Here is a 22,668-nt window from a genome sequence, read left to right on the forward strand (position 1 = left end):
GCTTTGCCCTCCGCACCCCTGTGGCTGCGCTCTCCTCTGTGGCTCCGAAGCTTCCCCCCTCTGCCACCCGCAGTCTCCGCCCGCGAAGGGGCTTCCTAGTGTGTGGAAACCTTTCCTCCTTCACGGCTCCCTCACAGAGGTGCAGGTCCTGTCCCTATTCTTTGTCTCTGTTTTTTCTTTTTTCTTTTGCCCTACCCAGGTACATGGGGAGTTTCTTGCCTTTGGGGAGGTCTGAGGTCTTCTGCCAGCGTTCAGCAGGTGTTCTGTAAGAGTTGTTCCACATGTAGATGTATTTCTGATATATTTGTGGAGAGGAAGGTGATCTCCACATCTTACTCTTCCGCCATCTTGAAGCTCCTCTCTATTTGTAGACTTTCTGATCCGTGTCAGGTGGTACCTCATTTTAGTTTTGATTTGCTTTTCTCTAATAATTAGTGATGTTGAACATCTTTTCATGTGCCTACTGGCCATCTGTATGTTTCTTTGGAGAAATGTCCTTTTAGGTCTTCTGCCCAGTTTTTGATTGGGTTGTTTGGGTTTTTTGTTGTTATTGAGTTGTATGAGTTGTTTGTATATTTTGGAAATTAAGTCCTTGTGAGTCGCATTGTTTGCAAATATTTTCTCCCATTCTGTAGGTTGTCTTTTAATTTTGTTTATGGTTTCCTTTGCTGTGCAAAAGCTTGTAAGTTTGATTAGGTCCCATTTGTTTATTGAAATGATTATTTTTAATAAAGTAAGAGAAAAAAACAACTCACCAAAAACATTATCAATTTTTTCTAGAATAGCAATTTTATTAGTGGCAGTCCAGGGAAAGGCACCATCCCTGATGTCAGTATCTTCCTCATTCTTTCTTAATTTTCTAAAAGCTCTTCAAAATGTGCCACATTCCTTCTAGTTCAATTTGGCTCTAATATGACCACAAGATGTAATCTGACCACAAGCAAGGATAAGAAATAGTTCCAGCTTAGGTGCCAGTTCAGATTAATTGGTAGTGGTTACATGGAACACTGTATTTAGAAAGATTCTGAGGCTATATCCAGGCTGAGCAAAAAAAAAAATGTAGTGATTAATTAAGAAAATCTGTCTTGAGATTGGCAGTAGTAGTGGAGGTGGGTAGCTCTTGAGCTAGTTATTTGATCTAAGAAAATGCATTATTCTGCTGAGTGGATGCAAAATCACTTGGGTGGATAAATCTTTGAATGGATTGTAATGCAGCTAATAGGCATATCCATACAGCATGACCTAAGAGCGATTTTGAGGTCTGTAATTTGCATGCAAAATCTGAATAATTTGAAACAGCCAATATTTATGGCCAAGATGTCAAAATCACTCAATAAATAGCATTAACTTTCATACTGTATAACATCATGGTATTTAAAATAATACATTTTATATACTGTGTGCTCTCAAAGGTTTTTAACATAAGAGCATTAGCATATGCTTATAATAAAATCTGATATAATAAAAGATTATGTCAAGAAAGATTTTTTATGGCATTCACTGAAAAATCAAGATAATCACCAGTAGATGTACTCATTGAGCCTACTCTAACACACATTTACTTAAGTTTGAGTTCTACCTCCAAGTAAAACTATTTCCTCCCTCCTTTGCATGTTATCAGTACTTACATGCCTGACCTTTCTTTGATAGATAAGAAGTGTCCTGAGAATGAGTCCTATTTCTCTGTCAGATGTGTAAATCAGTGGTTCTCAAATTGTGACCCACAGACCAGCAGCATCGGCATTACCTGGAACTTTTCAGAAATGCGGTCTGTTAGATGTGCAGCATCACCCCAGACCTACTGGATCGGAAACTCTAGGAGTGGGCCCAGCAATCTGGGTTTGAACAAGCCCTCCAGGTGACTCTGGGCTCAAGTTTGAGAGCCTCTGCTGTGCGTTTGTCCCTTCTAGAATGGGGAAAGGAAGGAGGGAGAGAAATTGGGCAAGTGTCCCAGGGAGAAGTGGGCCTCGTATGGCAACCAAGTTGGCATGCAATGTAAACATCCATAGGACACAGCACGGACTTTCTTTGTTTCTTTCCTCTTTTATATCCCATGTACCAACCCTCTACTTCCTCAGAAAAGGTTTGAAGTGCTCTCAGGATCTCCATCAATTCCCATCTCCACCCCACCCCACTACCAGTCTGCTTAGAGTCCCTTCTTTTGGGGTAGTAGCAGAGTGGGACAAGGAGGATGGTGCTTATTCATTCCCTCATGTCACAGTGAAGCAACATTATGTTTCAAAAAAGGGTTGGCATCAAGAACCCCAGCTTAGTTAGTGCTTCAAAACCCAACAAACCCCACAGCTAGTAAGTATATGTGAAGCACTTAGAGCAGCACCTGGTTCATAATGAGTGTTCGCTGTACCTAAGAGGTAATGGTGTTGCTGGTGATTACCGCAAGGGCCAGGTTTATCCACAGAGGGTGCCTGGGTTGGCATCTAGAAGCAGTTGTATTTGCACCCAGTGGGTGGTTGCTATGTTGAGAAGACTGCCAGCTGGAGATAGACCTTAATCTTGAAAGCTTCCACAGGCAAGTGAGGCTCCTTGAAGACAACGCCCTAGCTGTGCCTTAACTGTGAGGGTGATCATCAGCTGAGCTGCCACTGGCCTGTCTGCACTTGCCACAGGATGGGGCTGGGATCAGCATTTGGGGCAACAAGTGTGGGAAGAGGGGCTGAAGAACATCAAGCAAAGAGGCCTTTTAGGGCCTTTCCAGTAAGAATTTAGTGTTGGGGAGCCCCAAATGCAAGGGGTAGGGTGGGTGGTCACGTGACAGAAGACTGCATATTAGATGCTGGCCACGAATGTGGGAACCTCTGAGCAAGCATGAGGGTGCAGGTCAGAAAGGCAGAGGGTCCCCAAGACCCACAGGCAGATCAGATCACTGTTAAGGAAGCCAACGACCAGAGTTAGATTTGGAAGGCTCAAGTGAGAATTCTCAGTTCCAACCCCTTTTTTTGGTCATAGAAATGCTATTTTACAGCCTGCTGTAGCCAGCAGAGCACCCCTTGTCAATATTAGGAGGATGAGGGGAGAGGGGGCAGGAGGAGGGAGGAGGAGTGAAGAGAGGGAAAGGAAAGGAGGAGGGAGTGGAGAGGGATGGGAGAAAAGGGAAGGTGAAGACAGAAGGGAAGGGGAGGAAGGAGGGAGCGAGGAAGTGGACAAGGGAGGAGAGGGAAATAATGATTGCTGGCCCCAGTGTGTCTACTGATTTCCAAGCCCTGTCCTACATGTTTTGCATGTACTTTCTCACTTAGTTATCAGAACTATGAGATTCGGTTGTGGAAGAGTCTAGAGGAGGAGAGTCTTATGCCTAATGAACTTGCAATGAACTTTTTCTGCCTAGGCTCTAAGATCTAAGGTAACCAAATCAATTTAATCTACAATAATGAGGCAAGTCAAATGCAGATTGAGTCATTAGGGATGAGGGGAGCTATGGAAAGGGATGGGATCCACCAAGGCATTCTGACTCCAGCAGAGGAATGCTGCTCCTCCAGATTCTGAAGCCCCTTAGCCTGGGTTCTCAAACTCATATGCCTATGGGGACCAGGAAGATGAATGCAATGTGCTAAATGGGCCTGTTATAAGGTGATTAGAGGCAACAGATACTTGGCTTCAGTGTCAGAAGGTTACAGGGAGTAGTGGGGATTATGGCAAAATGGAGCCCACATACCACCTCTGAAGAGGCAGCACTACTCAGCTCTGCATTGTTATTGTCATGTGTCATGTGAAAGTAGCCTCGGTGTTACTGGACCTTCTAATTTTTCACCAGAAGCAGAGACCCCATGTTCAGGCAACATTCAGTGGACCCACAAAATTCATCTGCAGGCAGTATCTGCCCTCAGATTTACTGGACCACAGTTGTGTATTTTCCTGAGTTGTGAGCAGAAGATTGATCTCTTCTCTGTGTCCCTTCCTCTTTCCAGGCCATTACATTTATGTGGACACCTCCTTTGCCAAGCAGGGGGAGAAAGCCGTGCTGCTGAGTTCTGATCTACAGGCTGAGGAATGGAGCTGCCTCCGATTGGTCTACCAGATAACCACGTCTTTGGGGTCTCCATCAGAGCCCAGCCGGCTGAACCTCTATGTGAGATTTGATGATGAAAACTTTGATCGCTTGCTTTGGTCAGCCAAGGAACCTTCGGACAGCTGGCTCATAGCCAGCTTGGACTTGCAAAACAGTTCCAAGAAATTCAAGGTAGGTAGAATTTATGTGCAGGGCTTCTTATTTGGCATTATGCTATTCTAAGATCTTATGAAAACTTCTGCCATTGAAGTTAGTTATCTCCTGTGTTAGGATGTGACATTTTATGGGAGCTGCATCATAGAAAAATATCAGTAGTGTAAATTAATATTTTGTTTATTCCTTAAATGAGCTTCTTCCCAGATTTGTTTTGTGTGTATATAAGTGGGATTTCTGTAAGACTCTAAAAGGGGCTCAAACCAACCTCTTCAATGGGAATTTATTTTCCAGTGGGCTTTAGGGAGCATTCTCATTTCTTATCATTTTGTTTCATCCTCCTAAGTTATGTGTGGTATGTGTTTATGTTGTCTTCCTAATGGTTTGTTTGCTATAAATTTTGAACAAGACATTAACTATAATAAAAAAGTGAAAATACATTGAAAGAGGAAAGATACTTAAAGGACATGTTCTGATTCCTTTTCAGAGATGGAAGTTGTTCCATCAGAAGTAATGGGAAAATAAGGTAGAGAAAGTAAGATAAAGTTGGATGTGGATTGGAGCAGGGAAGGAAGATGTAATCTGGACTCGGCCATGAAGTGTGATATTTAGTGAGAACATGTCATGGGGGACAAAGCGGAGCCTTCAAGAAAACGTTCTCCATTCCTAATCCCCTTTTCAATTCCCTATCCCATATCTCTTCTTCCTCAACAAGCTTTGACATACAGTATTCTCCTACTTTCCCTGTCTGCTTGTGGTCCCTCCCATCAGGCAGCAGGGTGGATTAAGGGAAGGAGCATTGAAGGTCTGAGTTCCCTATTTCACAGCGTCCTCCGGACAGTATATCACACCCTAAATCTACCAGCGTAGCTGCAAAATATTGGACTAAAATCACATAAGGAGAAGCAAATATTTTCAGAAGCAGGACCTACTGTGAACAGTGCTTGAAATCAGCCACATAAGTTGTTATGCTTCTCTCTGTTCTTTATGTAAACTTTTCAGCAATATAGAAACTACAAGATGAGTTTTGAGCCTCTTCCACCTCATGCAGAAATCCCCCACCACTAGTCAAATGGCATTTCCTACCTCCTCCTGCAAGGGATTTTTTTTTTCCCCTCTGAGGCCTCTGCCTTCAGTTCCTGGCTAGTATCAGAATGGATTTCCCCAGGGACACAAGCTCTCCTCTCCATCTACAGCCAGCTGGTGCCACCACAAGCACCGGAGAAGGTGGTGGCTGCATTTACGATGGAAGCCAGCTGACTCTGAGCTCTTATTGGACACCTTGCTCACCTCAAAGTTCTGAGAATATGTGTATGAGCTTGTGTACACACATGCACACACACGCCTTCTTCCAGTAAAGTCCATCATGAGATTGGTATCCAATAGCAATGAGCTGAGACAAACAATCTCGTTTTGCCTTGAATCGCTGAACAGCTCCTGACAAGTAGCTGAAATACTGATAAAGGACACGTGGTGTTTTGAAGTCTAACTCCCTTCTCCCCCATGTGTTGTACAGATTTTAATAGAAGGCGTGCTAGGACATCGAAATACAGCCAGCATTGCAGTCTTTGAAATCAAGATGACAACTGGCTACTGTATCGGTAAGTGGGTTTCCTTTTCACTGCATCAGAACATGCATCTTTTTCTAAAATCTCCTGTTGCCAGAGGGAATTGAATCCATCCGAAAGGCAGGGCATTTTATAAACGACACCATGTAGTGCATTTTGAATTTTGCATCACTTGAGTGTTGTATGATGTTTCTCTGTCTTTAGCAGAGGAAGGCTCATTAGAGTTTGCCTCGACTGCCTGGGTTGATGAAAGAAAAGTAGATGCAGCGACTGTAACCTGAGTTGCTGCCTTAAGCTCAACATATTCTAATAAACATGATATCCAGTTTGCTGCAAATTCAGCTTTTTGCAGCATTTGCCAGAAAGCAGGCATCCTGTTACCTCTGTATTACCTCTTTCCTCACTTTCCTCCATTTCTCTCTTACACACCATTGCTCTGTCTTTATAATCACAGTTGTCACTTAGATTCCACTTGAGCAGGGTTGGTAGGTGCCTCTTCTGTGCCAGCTTCTGAGAGGGCATCAAAAGCAGACATACTCTATGTCCTGAGGTCACTCACCTTCCATTTGCCTCCTACTGAAGCTGTTTCTGTATATGACAAATTCTGCTGGAGAAGGACAAGCCGTGCTGTGGAGGTGTAGGGAGGAGGGGAGAAAATCGGACAGGACTGAATCCAGGAGATGCATTTGAGCCGTAGTTTCAAGAAGGAGTAGAATTTAGTCAGGTGGAGGAGCAGGGTAGGAAGGAAAGCGCTCTTTCTGGGCAGACCCTATAGTGGGTGGACAGCACAGAGTGTGTCCAGGCAAAGGCGAGAGGCTGGGTAGTGTTTGAAGTGAGAATCAGCACTGTTAAGGGAGTCTGTTAAGGAAGAGTCTGGAGCCCAGCTGTGGAGCTTGGGTTCCGGGATTATGTGGTTGGGAGGCGTTAAAAGTCAGTCATCAGGGGAGGGGCCTGCAGCTGCGTTTTCAGATGATGACTCTGGCTGCCGCATGGAAAATGCGTTGGAAACAAGGAAAATAGGTCAGAGATAGGAAAACCCTTAGGAAGTGACTGTGACCTTACAGAGGGGACATAACGAGGGTCTAAAATTGGGGTTGGCAGTGGAATGGGATAAAGGTGGTAGATTTGAGAGATTTTTCAGCACTGACAGTACTTGGAGGCTGAATGGCTGTGGAAAGGAAAGAGGCAAGAGAGTCAAGGGCAGTTCTGAAAGAAAACCGACCTAGATTGCGACCATTTTCTGAAGATACAGTGAGTTAAGACTGTATCTTCCTTGGAGCTCCTTAGTGGCGGCTGCGGGGATCTTAACACCCCACAGACTTGAGTCGGACATACCTAGTGGAGCGCCACCTGCTGGCCTAGTCAATGCACTGCGCCCCTCAGCCTCTGTTTCATTACCGGCAAAATGGGGATAAAATATTTCCCTCGTAGGACTGTTGTGGGGACTAATAAGATCGGGGATGTGAAGGTGATTGTCACAGTGCTTGGCACTCAAAAATGTTAATTTCCTTTCTCCAAATCACTTGATGGCTTCTAGTTTGTTTAAAACACAAAAGGAGCGCTGATATTTTTTCTTGTTGAACTGTATGATCATACTCTCACCTTACCTTTCTTTCTGTGCACTCTTTTTGCTTCCCTTGTTTCCTCATCTGTAAAATGAGGTTAATAATAGCACATACCTTGTAGGGTTGTTTTGAGGATTAGATAATTTAATTTGTATAAAGTGCTCAGAATACTGCCTGGCACATTGAGGAATATTTTGCTTTTTCTTTTACTCTGCGGCAGCCTTTGGCACCGACTCTTGGGCATGGGTTAGAGGATGCTGTAGTGGAAAAGTTGAAAATGAAAATCTTAAAAATGTTCAATGCTTGTTAATGCAAAAGCACACTGATAACTGTATCAGTCAGGACCCTGGCAGGAAAGTGGGAACAGAGTACATTCAACCTGAGCAATTTGAGGAAAACTCACTAAAGGGACTACAAAGGTGTGGGTGGGTGAAGGAAACCAGTCAAAGCTAGTGCAGTAATCCAGGACTAGTCAGAGTGATGACCCATGAGCCATCAATATCTTTAGGTCTGAAGGGGCAAGGGAGAAGGGGTTACCAGAACCTGGAGACAGTAGCTGTACGGTCCCTCAATAGAGGGACACAGCCAACCCATGGCAACCTGGCAGAGGGGGAGCTGGAGGAATAAACACCCCCAACCTTGCTCTCCTCCTACCTTCCATTGGTTGAATCCAATGAGAAGCCAGAAGGCAGGGAAGTCCATACAAGGCCGTACACGTCAACCTCTGGAGAATGGAGCAGCGTGGAAGAAAGGTGGGTGGGACTGGAGGGGCCAATAAGAGATGACCAGCACAATCACACTTCATATTTTTAATTGATAATTATGGGGGTCAATGAAAGAACTGGCTTGTGAGTTTCTTGTTCCCCCTAAAGGAGTCTGTTGACTGGGAACAATTTATCCATGCAAACATGTCAGTGCTACTGAAAAGGGGAAAGAGAGTCTCTTTGTCTTCTCTTTTTTTCTCCACTCAGGAGCTGCAGTAGGACCCAGTGCCTAAGATATTCCTGTCCTGACTACGCTGACCAGGTTCTTGTTTATAAGCAAAGCAGATGATTTTAGCATCTAGGAAACATGCCCCTTAGCCCTTAGCTTAGTACCTTGTCTACTATCAAGAGAGAAGGGGATGGGGGAATGAGCTACCAGAAAGGTGGTGGATAAACTTCCTGGAGCTAAAAGCATAGCTCTAAATAGTGCTTTGACACAGAGTTGGCTGATTGACCGAGCACTAACCATGTGCCTGGCACTGTGCTGGCAGCTGTCCACACTTACCACAGCCCTGTGCAGGGGGAGTGTCCCCCTATTTCTCATATGAACAAATAGAGGCTAGGAGAGGTCACACTGCAAGCCACATGGCAAGTAGGCGGAAGGGCTACAATCCAAAGAAGCAATGATGAATTACAATCTCTGTTCATTACAGGATCTCTCTTCTTGACCGACATTGTCCAGGGGTCCTGGTACGAAGATCCCAGTGGTCAAAGGGAGTGAGAAAGCAAACTGCAGTGAGCCTGGGTGTACCCAGGCATAACTACATCTACATGAAGTCTGTTTTTATTTCTCTCTTGCCAGAATGTGACTTTGAAGAAAATCATCTCTGTGGCTTTGTGAACCGCTGGAACCCCAACGTGAACTGGTTTGTTGGAGGAGGAAGCATTCGGAACTCCCACTCCATTCTCCCGCAGGATCACACCTTCAAGAGTGAACTGGGTGAGCTGGGGACAAATGGAGTCCTTGTTCCAGGATAACTGTTTCTGCCATCTCTCTCTACATTGACCTGACTGTGGCTTGTCGACAGAGAAGGAGACAGGGAGAGGAGGGTGAGTAGGGACTGAGAGCCCTGGTGGAAGAGAAGAGTAAGCTGTGAGATAGAGGCAAACTGCAGACACGAGCTCTGTAACTAAGGAGAAGGCCACCCAGATAATGGTTTTTCTTCCCCTGTGACCTGGTCTTGCTATTTTCACATTTCCATATTATGCTTTACTTTCTTCTCTGTTTTCTGTTCAACATTTCTTATTTCTAAAGACAAGGCTGGAATAATCCTAGGTTACTTTTCACTAAAAGTAGATGGAGTGATGGGAATACGTTTTTAAGAACTTCCCTGGTGGCAGGGAGGGGAGCCAATAGTACTGATGGTCAGTCCTGAATGAGGTGAGCAATAGGGCCCCCTAGTGGCCAAGCGGGCTGGTTCTCTGCAGGGAAAATGGAGAGGAGAGGTTATCAGTGAGCAGTGGGCTGGAGGAGAAAGTCCCCACAGAGACAGGGCAAGGGCTTGCCTCCTTGTGAGTTATGGCAGCTCTCACCTGGACCTTGGTAGGCTTCATAAAAGCCTAGGTCTCCCTACAGTTGCAAAACATTCCAGTCATCAACTGCAAGTTCTTGTTGACCAGCTAGAAGATTCTGGTGACTGGCTTTCCATCAAGGACAGAATAGGAATGTTGGTTCTGCTGCAAACGGTAACATTTTCCCTTTCAGTCCTTTGCCATGCAGATATTGAGGTGATCTGCTCAGTCACAATAAATTGCTGATGATGACAGTGTGTCCCCTTCAGCCGCCTGAAGACATGGCAACTTTTTATGGTTCTTTACTTCATTCCTCAGTCACTGTAGTTTCTCTTCATGTCAATATTTTTAAGCACGTCCCCAACATTTTTTAAGTGTCCATCCTATGGCTTATCTTGGCTTTGGACAGTCTTCATTCTGTCCTTATTGTTCTCTTTGCTCCTGTTCTGTCTCCGTTATATCCAGAGTCTCAGATTCAGTTTCCCAAAGGGGCCAGGCAGATGGTATAAAGAGAGTGACATATGGGCTGGGTGAGGACAGCGGCAAACTAGAGAGCATGGACCACGTACAAAGAGTACTCAACTTCAATTAGTTGCCGCCATGTGAGAATGCAAGCCCAGGGAACCAGGTCTTTCGATTTTGCAAGATAATCAGCAAGGCATGGGTTTTATATGAAATTTTCCCAATTTTTAACTTGGTGAATATTCTCTTAAAAAACACCACAAGGCCAACCAAACACATCTTCAGGGCAGATCCAGTTAGCCAACTTCTACTTTGCAACCTTTTTTGTAAGTTCCTTTTCTTTTTTAACATGCCCAGGATTCTTAGAACAACATATTTATAAGTAACCATATATAAGAAAGGTTGGAGTCTCCTGTGGCTTCCCTGTTTAAAACAAAGCCAACTTTGGATCTAGCATTTTCACTCATTCAACACTGTATTAGGTATGATTGGAAAAATGACGATTAAAATGTCAGGTCCTCTATGGCCCCTGCCCGGTTTCAAGGAACATACATTTGAGAAAGCGGAAAAGATTTCTACCACAAATGGATGTAAGACAAAGTAGTATGTGTCGAGTGCTTCCAAAAAAAGAAGAAAGGTGCTTGGTATTCAGCGACAAGAGGGATCACTTACTGTTTGGATGTTCTAGAAGACATGATGCGAGAAGTCAAGTGTATTTGAAGGATGGGCATGATTTGGACAGGCAGAGACAAGAGAGGCAGGAGCCATGATGCCTCTGGCAAGGGGTAGCAGCTGAGAGAGAGAGATGAGTGAGAAAACAGTGTGGGGGCAGTTCTAAAAGGCTTTGAATGCCAGGAAAGAGATTTTAACTTTATTCCATTGATGATGGGAGGCCATTGGAGGTCTTTGAGAAGAGAGAGTTGCAATCACAGCAGTGTGTTAGTTTGATTAACCAGATGGTGATTATCTCAGTAGATATAGGACTGAAAGGTAGAACAAGAGAACGAAAAATGCCCCAGAAACCATTTCTTTAGATACATCTATGGTCACTTACATAAGGAATTGAAATTAGAAAAAGACCAAAAAAGTATTCACTTCCTTCTTTTAAAAGTAAGGTTTAGCATTCTTGGAGATGACAAAAGATTTGGGTTTCCATATGTATATCCATATTTTGGTCCTAAAGACACACAGCCCATCTCTACTTGTGGCCATTGTAGGAACCACACGCTAATGAATGTTATGTGTAGAGTGAATGATAAGCTGTTATGACAGATTAATCCATGAATCTGAATGAGTATTTTAAATGACAGTTGGGTTAACTCAAAACAATAAAATGTTACTACCTCTTGAAACCTTTGTTTAAATGAATAAAACAACTAACAATGTCTTGGGGTTTCAAAAAGAAATGCCAGATGACATTTTCTTAATTATGGAAGTAGACTGATTTTGAGATTGTTTTTCTGCCATATTTTAAAATTCTAGTGCAAGGAATAGAGAGAATCTTGAAAGACTAATGCATTAAAATTACAATAATCCTTGGTGTCATTATCACAGAGGTACAAGCTTCAGTGTTAGATAACTGTTCCCAAATTACTTAAAAATTAGTTCCAAAGTCAGATCCTCTGGGTAACCAATGTCATGACCTAATAATTACTTGTTCAGTGCGTCATTTTTCATTCTCAATGATGGCAAGGACCAGGTGGCTTGGAGAACACGTATTTCTTGGGAGAGACAGCAGACCTGTGGACTAGTGTCAAATCATCCACTTGACTATGTTACCTGAGTATCATCTATTCTTTGAAGAATGCATCACCACTAGTTCTTCCTCACTCTCATTTGTGAGCACAGAACATTCTGACCATATTTGCATCAACAAGAGATAGAGAAGGAGGACTAGGCTAGAAGTCAGAAGGCTTGTGCTCCAGACCCAGTTAGTTATCAGAGCCCTGTATTACTTTGGGTGATCAGCAGACATTTGGTCCTGTCTAGAACGTCCAGTAAGACATTTGGTCCATGCCATAAGGTCCTTGAAATTTGGTCCTCTCCAAAACATCCATAAGCATATTTGGTCCATGCCAAATGGTTTTGGACAGGATCAAATATCAAGGACCTTTGGCATCTACCAAATGTCTTATGGACCAGATATCTTATGGATGTTTTGGACAGGATCGAATATCAAGGACCTTTTGGCATGGACTAAATGTCTTATGGACATTTTGGATAAGACCAAATGTCCTGCAAGGCTTTGGGCAATCCCTTAACTTCTCAGGGTCTCCACTGACCTGTTTGCAAATAAGGAATTTGAATTCCATGATCCCTAAGATGGCTTTGAGTTCTAATATTTTACTATTCTCTCTTTACATAATACTGTACATCAAAATCTCCAAATTCACCACCCATTGAAATCTATTTCAAAAGTGCTTTCAAAAAGCAATCAGGGCTTCCCTGGTGGCGCAGTGGTTGGGAGTCCGCCTGCCAATGCAGGGGACACGGGTTCGAGCCCTGGTCTGGGAAGATCCCACATGCCGCGGAGCAACTGGGCCTGTGAGCCACGGCTGCTGAGCCTGCGCTTCTGGAGCCTGTGCTCCGCAACAAGAGAGACCACGATAGTGAGGGGCCCATGCACCGCGATGAAGAGTGGCCCCCACTTGCCACAACTAGAGAAAGCCCTCGCACAGAAACGAAGACCCAACACAGCCATAAATAAATAAATATTAAAAAAAAAAAAAGCAATCAGATTCAATGCAATCCCTATCAAACTGCCAATGGTATTCTTCACAGAATTAGAACAAAAAATTTTACAATTCATATGGAAACACAAAAGACCCCGAATAGCCAAAGCAATCTTGAAAAAGAAAACGGAGTTGGAGGAATCAGGCTCCCCAACTTCAAACTATACCACAAAGCTACAGTAATCAAGACAGTATGGTACTGGCCCAAAAACAGAAATATAGATCAGTGGTACAAGATAGAATGCCCAGAGATAAACCCACGCACTATGGGCACCTAATTTATGACAAAGGAGGCGAGAACATACAATGGAGAAAAGACAGCCTCTTCAATAAGTGGTGCTGGGAAAACTGGACAGCTACATGTAAAAGAACAAAATTAGAACACCACTTAACACCATACACAAAAATAAACTCAAAATGGATTAAAGACTTAAATGTAAGACCAGACACTATAAAACTTAGAGGAAAACATAGGAAAAACACTCTTTGACATAAACCACAGCAAGATCTTTTTTGACCCACCTCCTAGAGTAACAGAAACAAAAACAAATGGGACTTAATTAAACTTAAAAGCTTTTGCACAGCAAAGGAAACCATAAACAAGACAAAAAGAAAACTCTCAGAATGGGAGAAAATATTTGCAAATGAATCAACAGACAAAGGATTAATCTCCAAAATATACAAACAGCTCATGGAGCTCAATATCAAAAAAACAAACAATCCAGTTAAAAAATGGGTGGAAGACCTAAATAGACATTTCACCAAGGAAGACATACAGATGGCCAAGAGGCATATTGAAAGATGCTCAACGTCACTAATTATTAGAGAAATGCAAATCAAAACTACAATGAGGTATCACCTCACGCCGGTCAGAATGGTCTTTATCAAAAAATCTAGAAACAATAAATGCTGGAAAGGGTGTGGTGAAAAGGGAACCCTCCTGCACTGTTGGTGGGAATGTAAATTGATACAACCAGTATGGAAAACAGTACGGAAGTTCCTTAAAAAACTAAAAACAGAACTACCATACGACCCAGCAATCCCACTACTGGGCTTATACCCTGAGAAAACCGTAATTCAAAAAGAGACATGTACCACAATGTTCATTGCAGCTCTATTTACAATAGCCAGGACATGGAACCAACCTAAATGTCCATCGACAGATGAATGGATAAAGAAGATGTGGCACATATATACAATGGAATATTACTCAGCCATAAAAAGAAATGAAATTGAGTTATCTGTAGTGAGGTGGATGGACCTAGAGTCTGTCATACAGAGTGAAGTAAGTCAGAAAGAAAAAAGCAAATACTGTATGCTAACGCATGTATATGGAATCTAAAAGAAAAAAAAAAATGGTACTGATGAACTTAGTTGCAGGGCAGGAATAAAAAGGTAGACATAGAAAATGGACTGGAGGACATGGGGTGGGAGGACGAAGCTGGGGCAAAGTAAGAGTAGCATTGACATATATACACTACCAAATGGAAAATAGTTGGCTGGTGGGAAGCAGCAGCATAGCACAGGGAGATCGGCTCGGTGCTTTGCGATGACCTATGGGGTGGGATAGGGAGAATGGGAGGGAGGCTCAAGAGGGAGGAGATATGTGGACATATGTATGCATGTGGCTGATTCGCTTTGTTGTGCAACAGAAACTAACACAGTATTGTGAAGCAATTATACTCCAATAGAGATCTATTTTTAAAAAAAAAGTGCTTTGGGTCCCTCCTGAGTACATATAAATACATTGCATTTGGCATTAGAAAAAAAGAAAAAGGAGGACTAAAGGGACTAAGGAATGGGAAAAAGAGGACCTGGCCTTTCTAATATCTCGACCAGGAGATTTTCTAGTATCTATATCAAGAACTAGGCATGATGACATGGTCATCCCTGAGAAGCACAAAGACTTGGTAGTAGGGTGTATCACCCCTGCTGTAGGCACTCGCCTCTCTCCTCTCCCCTCCCTCTCTCCATCCCATCTCCTCCTCTCCATCTTTTCTATCTTTTCTCTTCTTCCTTGGCTATTTTAAAACACCTACCAAAGGCAGGCAGCTTTGCCCTCTAGCATTGTTTAGTCCCCTGACATCAATACCAAGGCCTAAAGAAGTCGTTGACCCTGAGCCTGAAGGGAAGGAATCTAGGAAGACTTTTATCTCCCTTCCAGCAAAGCATCTGATTATAGTCAGCCTAGTCAGAGCCTGAACATCAGAATGAGGCTTCTTCATTGATCACTCATTCATTCATTCAACAAACACATAATAAGCACTCTTTATAGGTCAGGTATTCTTGCATATCCTGGTGATACAAAAACTGTCACTGACCTCAAAGAGATCACAGGAACCAATTCTTCCAAAGTTCTATTCCCTAGAATACCAGTACTTGAGTATAAAAGTCTTTATATGAGAGAAGAAGGGCTATATATATGATCAAATAAACTGTGGAAACCTGGAGCTAAAGAAAGCTAAACAGATTTATTTCAGGACTTCTCAGTGCCTTTAATATAGTTCTGTGTTAATGTATATTATGGCATTTCTCAAAGTGTTCAAATACTGAAATGCTATGTAAACATGCATAGTGATGTATGATCAATAGAGGTATGAAATAAATGATATGGGATCATAGAGAAGTGAAAGACCACCTTGGTTTTGGGGTTCAGGGGAGGCTTTCTATAGGAAGTCATGTCAGAACTGGAATTTGACCTGATGGATAAGGAGAAGATAAGTGTAGCATATGCAGAGGTGTACAGGCATGAGAGTGGGTGGTTCCTTTGATGTCTGGGGAGTATTTGAGAATGCCAGCATGGAAGATGATGGCAGAGTAGGCCCTAGATCCTAGGTTATGTTTCTGCTTATGATCAGCAGGAATCTTGATTACTTACCTTCCACTCACTTCTTCCAGCTCTTCTCTGCTATTTCACTTCGACTTCTCTTCAACTTTTGGAGTGAGGTTTTGCCCAATCAGTAGCCAAAGAGCCTTCTCATTCCCACCCAATACACACACACACACACACACACACACACACACACACACACACACACACACACACACACACACACACACACACACACTCATTCATACTCCTCGCACATAGACTCCTATGTAAGACTTCCCCCCTGCATAGGACGGGGCTAAAAAAGATGGGTTCTAAAAATTCTAAAATGTTTTACTTGAAAAGCTCTGTGCTCATATGACTCAAAGGTTTGACCGAGATCACTCTTGGGGGAAAAAAAAACCTCCAATGCTCTAAACAAGAGAGAGGTTGCCTTCTTATTACATTTGCCTTCTACCAGGTATATTGATTTTCCCTGAGCTCCATCAGTTTGGGTGGCAAAGGAAAGATTAAATGGTTCAGATGTCTGCCTGCAGCAGCAGATTTGTCTCTATATAAACTCATCTCCTGTTCACTCGTTTCCTGGAAGCAGCTTATGCTTTTGCTTTCAGGTGAAAACTGGAGAAACAAACAGCAGGGGTGAGGGAAGCTGTGTGCCTGCTCAGAAACTTCAGAGCTGCAGAGCTGCTGAAGGAAGTCTTCCCCGGAGGCTCTGGCTTATGTGTTATAGAAAAGGGAACGGTGAATGTAATATCTGAAAAATATTATGTGGATATAAGTTTTCCTTCATTTGGCTGTGTGTTTTTAACAGCCCCAAACAGCGAGTCAGAGTTTTCAAATGAGCACTGTGTCTCCAAATTCCTGTCTTATGGTGGAAATGACTACCGGAGTAAGATTGTGGTGGCATACTGAAAGGGATGCGATATTATATTGCTTTTTCTTATTCAGTTTGGATTCATCACATATGGATTTTTTTTCCTTTGTTAATATTTTATGAAGTGAAACAAAATCCTTCAGGGGGTAACCTACTGACAGCTCAGATCATGACTGTCTCCTACCTGCCTTAGCAAAAAGAAGATAATTGCTGGAAAGATAATGAGGGAAATCTGTTTCTTTGCTGAGCTTTTAAAAATCAGGTCTGCATATGGTGCCACCGTAGAAGGAGCTGAACAAAGTTTCAAAATGTAAAATAAGGTCAGAACTGTTTTATTCCATCAAAGACCATGAGATGGATGGATCATCTTTCCATAACTCATGACATTCTTTTCCCATTTCGGTTTGGATTGAGTTCAAGCATCATCTTAACAGCACCTGTTCATTCTCTCTCTGCATTGATCCATTTGGTTCATTGCATAAGCACCCAGTAGGGGAGCAGCTTTATTAATTTTCTTACCATTGCCTTTGTGCAAGCTCTGCTGGATCTCCTTTCTCTGTCCTTGGGTGACTTTACCATGGCTTTCCAGGCACTTTCAAGTATTAACAAATAGCTTCATTTTTAAGGATTAAGTTCAGTCAAGTCAAAACTCCAATTTCTCCTCCAGTTCAAATTTTCCCCCAGACCAGACCACAGAGCAGCATCAGAGAAGGGATTGGGCTTTATTTCTTCATACTTCTTCCCTTTGCTCTTTTCTTCCTCTTTCACCACTCACATTGCTGCTTCTAGTTCCTCCAAGGTTGGGAAAGGTAGGATGCGGGTGGAACAGAAATGGAAGGGAAGGAGACAAAAGGTTGTATGTGACCAGTGCTGTTTAATCTGGAGTCGATGCCCTTCACACTGCAGATGGCCAGGTGCTGGCCATTTCTCTCACAGCCAGTGACAAAAATGATGCACTCTCTGCCTGGCCATCTATGAATCCCCTTTAGTGCCTGTCACTAGGTACACCATACCAGCACCTTTCTTTCTTTCTTTTTTTTTTTTAACATCACCAGCCCCTTTCTGTTGGGGTTAACACCCTGCATGCAGTCCCTTTGAGAAGAGTTGTTTAAGGTGCTCTAGCCCAGCTACCTTCTGAGTTGCCCACTTAGGCTTAGGGAAAACTCAAATCTTTGCCCCATCAACCTCTGGAAGTACAGCTCACTGGCAACAAAAATCCTTTCTCTCCCTTCTGCCCTCACAGGCCCCTACAACCTCTAGCTGCATGCAGTCAAGAGTCAGGCCCCAGCCTCTGTACCCCACAAACTCCAGTTACCACTGATCAAATTCTCCCATTAACTCTGCCACACTCCTCTCAAGGCCCAAGGCAGTCACAGAACCCAGGAACTTGCAAGCATGGGTGGGGATGAAATTAGATGATAGTTTCCCTCCCCCATCCTCTCTACAAGTGGTTCCCTGAAGCCCCCTCCCTTGGATCAAAGTAAGAAAGGGGAAGCAATCCTCTCCCATTCCCTTGGGGGAGCCAAAAGGAAACACATGGCAGGTGAGCTCTGTGACAACTCTCTTCAAAGGAACTCTTTCTCCAGTCTCTCTGATCCCTCCTTGGCCTTCTCATATATACAGGCTGGCAGGGGGTGGTGGTGAGATGGGCTATTCTGGTAGAGCTGGCTTAGATTCCAGGTCTGCCACAAGGTAGCACATCCAACAGGGATGGTCTAACACCACTCTGTAGAAAGTAGAGGGACTTGTCCCCCATCGTTCTTGGCACTGAGGTCTTAGCAGAAACTAGGAGAAGTTCCACTTCAATCTGACTCTACTATAGAGTCAGACTCTATCATAGTAAAACTTACCCAAACCCTTAGAACTAAAGGTTCAGCAGATGACTGCCAGATCCTTAGACTGGAGAGCGGGCATGATAACTTGCTGTCTTTGGGTGCTGTCTCCTCACGATGGCAGCAGACCAGCTGGCATACGTTCCTTCAAGTTTTCTCCCTTACCCGGGAGACAGCTTGTCCAGACAACCACGACACAGATGCAGACGTCGCAACTGGAGCACAAATGTGGCCAACGGGACCAAATCATAGATGAGTCAGAGGACGCCATTGGCATCACAGCCAAGCCAAGGGCAATCTCTGTGGAATGCTGGTTAGCCAGACTGTTTGAAAAATAAAAGTTCAGGAGCTGCCCTCAAAGTTCTTTTCCTAATTCAAGGGAAAATGGCTGACTACCAGTGGGCCACTGGTTCCACAACAAAAGTTGAGCTAGTACAGAGGACTGCTGCAAGAAAGGAAGAAAGTCCTCTTCAGAAGCAAGTGTACATGTGCCGTTATCGCAGGCATTATGCCAGAGGGGCCTGAGCTTTGGCTGGCATCACCGAGAGTTTTAATCTTTCAACAGGATCCCCAATGATTTGGTTGATTTTAGGATCCTTTCCACCTAAGATCTATCTATACCTAGTTTCATCTACTCAGACTTAAAGGATCTGATAAAAGTTGCTTCTTCTAGAGATTCTGCCGGCTCTAGAACCCTGGACCAGATAGGAAGGTTGGCCTCATTGAGCTGGGCAGGAAAATTCTCATAATATCAGACACTAGACATAATTTCCCAAGGACTCCAGGCTACCTTCTTCATTCCCCTTGGAAGGGTACACAAAACAGTGCCTGCACACTCCCCCCAACCATTGGCTCCTCTTCCTCAGAGCAGATTGTACCCAATGACACACACTCAGCCTGGGCTGGTGGTCATTTCTCTGGCCCAGCCCCCTGGGGCAGACACCTGGTGATTTCTGAATCATCCCCACCCTTTCAACTGAGATAATAAACTTCTGATGAGCTACCTTTTATGTCTTAGTGAAAAAGAGTCTTACTCAGTCAGTAAATAATACCCAACTTGGCAACAAATGAATGATGGAGAGGAAAGGGAGGGGCAACAGAATGTGGTCTAGTCTAGTGGTTCCATATGAGACGTGGTGTCAGCAGTCCTGGTCTGATTCCCAGCAGGCTCTCTGACTCACTTTGAGCAGGTCACATTGTGTTTGCTGTTTTTTTGCATCAGGAATGGGATTGTGGCTCACTTGGCCTAGTGTCTTGTGCATGGGCACAAGGCACTTAACTGCAAATTCAGGGGTTAAAATACTGTCCACCCAGGAGGTGAGTGAGTAGCCTTTAAAGAACACTGTCAGATATCTGTCAGCTGTGAGGAAGATACATTCATAATGGGATGGAGTGTGAGACATTGCTCCTAAACAGAGTTATCGTGTACTCCGGAAGTAGAATGAATAATTTCTAGTGGATTTGTGAGGTCTCCTAGATTTACTGAGAGTCTCGTGGAGCCTTTGGAGGTGCCCCTCACTCTGGGTAGACTGATTTCCTGCTTCATGGCTGTGGCAGTTTGGGTCCTCCGAGAAGCAGACACTAAGCTGGGATTAGGTGGAAAGAGACTTATTGAGGGAAATGGCTGGGAAGCGTAAGTGGGGAGAGAGCTGGAGGAGCTGGGGCCCAGGACCATGTGTCCATTAGGCAGAGAAGTCCCAGTGCCTAGGAGACCTGACATTTTTAGGAATCCATGAGCATGTTTTAATTTGATTTATTTTAAAATCAGAGGGAAAAAATGAATGTCATAATAACAAATATTATAATAGGTCCGGCCTAGATCATATTCATCTTTATATGAATGCAGTTATAAAATATAATTTTAATATATTTTGTGGAGAAAGGGGTCCGGAGCAGCAAAAGCACCTAGGGCCCCAACAGAAGTCCTAACGCGGCCTGGGTGGGGAGAGCCTTCAGCACAGGATGGAAGGCTAACACCTGTGAAAGAGGGCGGCCAGGCCGATGGGGAGTTGCCGAAGAGCCCCTGTCAGGCAGAATGGCCTTGCCCTGGTACCCCTGCTCTGCTTGGTCATCAGCCGAGGACAGCCCGGTGTGGCATGGCCTTGGCACCCATTGCTGTTATGGATCCAAAGGTGAAGCAGCTGGACACTGAATGAAGAGTACGTCAGGAGCCCGCCAGCATGGCCCCGCAGTGACGTATCAAGGAAGCAAAGCATGACAGCTCCTCTACCCTGTCTCCCTGGCTGGATATCTTGGAAAGAGATTGTTTCACCGGTTAGACAAATTACAAAGGGCACAAAAACCTGCTCTCTGCCTTTGACGCTCACATGCGTTCTCAGTGAGCAAAGGCGTGTTACAGGGCTAGCTGGTCACACACGTTCTGCATTAGTTGGGGCTACCTGGCCACCAGCAGTGCTTTAGAGGACACCCGAGCTTAGGAGGGGGGTTCATGGCCCTGCTTCCTTATCAGAGGTTCTTGGATTCTGCTCAGCGTGACATTCTGATTCTTCCTTTAAAATCCCTCCCCAGGGGTGGCCAATTGGGAGCCCATCAGCTGTTTCCAGTCTTGCAGATATGTTTATTTGGCACACACAAAATTTAAAAAATTATGGTGGGAGGTGTTATGGGTTGAATTATATTTCCTCAAAATTCAGTCCTAACCCACAGAAATTCAGAATGTGACCTATTTGGAAATGTGGTCATTACAGATGTAATTGGTTAAGATGAGGTCATACTAAAGTAGGGTGGGCCCCAAGTCCAATATGACTGGTGTCTTTATAAAAAGGGGAAATTTGGACACAGAAAGATACATGCATAGAAAGGAGAATACCATGTGAACATGAAGGCAGAGATCAATCCGTCAGTGTCAAAGAGTGCCAATGCCAAAGAAGCTAGGAGAGAGAGGCATAGAATAAGGTCTCCCTCACAGTCATCAGAGGGAACTAATTTTTCTCATACATTGACCTTGGACTTCTAGCCTCCTGAAGTGTGGAACAGCAAGTCTCTTTAGTTTCAGCCACTCAGTTTGTGGTGCTCTGTTATGGTAACCCTAGCAAACTAATAGAGGTATCATTTTTAAATGAATGGATTTGCCAGAAAAATCTGGATTTTGAGTTTCAATGGGAAGAGCTTGCAGCACCTGGCTGGATGTCAGGGCATCAGCTGGAAGTAGAGGGATGGGCTCTCAGGGAGGAACACAGGTCCACGCACGGGGCTGGCGCCCCTTACCACCAGCTCGTTGTTGCAGCCCGAGGATATGGACCCAGCACTATCAGATTTTCTGATTTTTTCAGAGAAGCCTAATTTCTGCCTCTCATTGCTGGTAAAATGTGATTTCCAATGTTGGCAGCTAATTCATCACTCTATTTTCTCCCTGACCCACTCCACTTCAATCATATACTTGATCTGGCTGGTTGCTCTGATCATCTGAGTTTGTGATTTCTGTTTATTCAAAGTTGCATGGCTTGGCAGGATGATCAGACAATTCTCTTTAAGCAAGGGAGATTTTTTAGAGGGGTTGAACAATTTGCTACCAGGAGAAAATGAACTTTAATTTATCCACCTTTCCCCTCTGCCATGTTGCAGTGAGGATCTTTCTGAGACCATGTATGTGTTTTGAATCACCATTTGTTGAGGGCCTACTACATACTAGGCAGTGTGCTAGATGCAAAGTAAGTCTCCAGTGTGTGAATGCATATATTCTTCCTAATATCCTTACTGCTATTTTGCTGAGGATAAAAGGAATGATTATAAACCTGTCACCATGTAATAAAAGCAAAGACATTAAGCTGTAATTGTTCTGAGCCTGTAAATAGAAAGGCCTTTCTATCAAAGCTACATCGCTATTACTCCTCTGTCACTGCAGCTCAAATAAATTTAGACAAAATTGCTGGCAATAATAGTACCATACTGGGGAAAGCATGGTACTAAGAACATTAATGGCATTGCTTTACTTCATTATAATCATGTTAGAAAATTACAATGTGCCAGGCACATGCTAACCACTTCACATACATAATCTCATTTAATACTCAGATCAACCGTATGAGAGAAATATTTGATTCTTATTCTAGAGATCAGGAAATTGAAGCCCAGAGATATTCAGTGACTTACTCAAAGTCCCAGGGATGGTAAGATATAGAGCAGGATTCGAAGTCATTTCTTTTAATGTCCAATCCAAGCTCTCCCCATTCTGCCTCACAGTTTCTCTCTTTCACCAAAATGCCTCTAATGCAGTCAGCCTTTGGGTCCGGAGCCCACCAAAGCCTTGCCACGAGTGGGGTCCCAAGTTCAACTTCCCAAATCCTAACCCTGTCAACAGTGTTGACTGACCTACATGTTCTATTAAA

General features: G+C 43.7%; 1 protein-coding gene across 6 annotated transcripts in view; it reads left to right on the forward strand.

The window, feature by feature from the left end:
- MAMDC2 (MAM domain containing 2) overlaps window positions 1–22,668 on the forward strand; it is a 173,945-nt gene that overhangs the window by 81,382 nt on the left and 69,895 nt on the right. For all 6 annotated transcript variants that reach the window (XM_082403667.1, XM_082403663.1, XM_082403662.1 and 3 more), the window contains exons 4-6: window positions 3,927–4,198; window positions 5,697–5,781; window positions 8,880–9,017. In XM_082403667.1, the coding sequence (XP_082259793.1) occupies window positions 3,927–4,198; window positions 5,697–5,781; window positions 8,880–9,017 (495 nt within the window). The remainder of the gene's footprint in view (window positions 1–3,926; window positions 4,199–5,696; window positions 5,782–8,879; window positions 9,018–22,668) is intronic.

This window comes from Balaenoptera borealis (assembly GCF_965194805.1).
Source record: "Balaenoptera borealis genome assembly, chromosome: 8".
Taxonomy (NCBI): domain Eukaryota; kingdom Metazoa; phylum Chordata; class Mammalia; order Artiodactyla; family Balaenopteridae; genus Balaenoptera; species Balaenoptera borealis.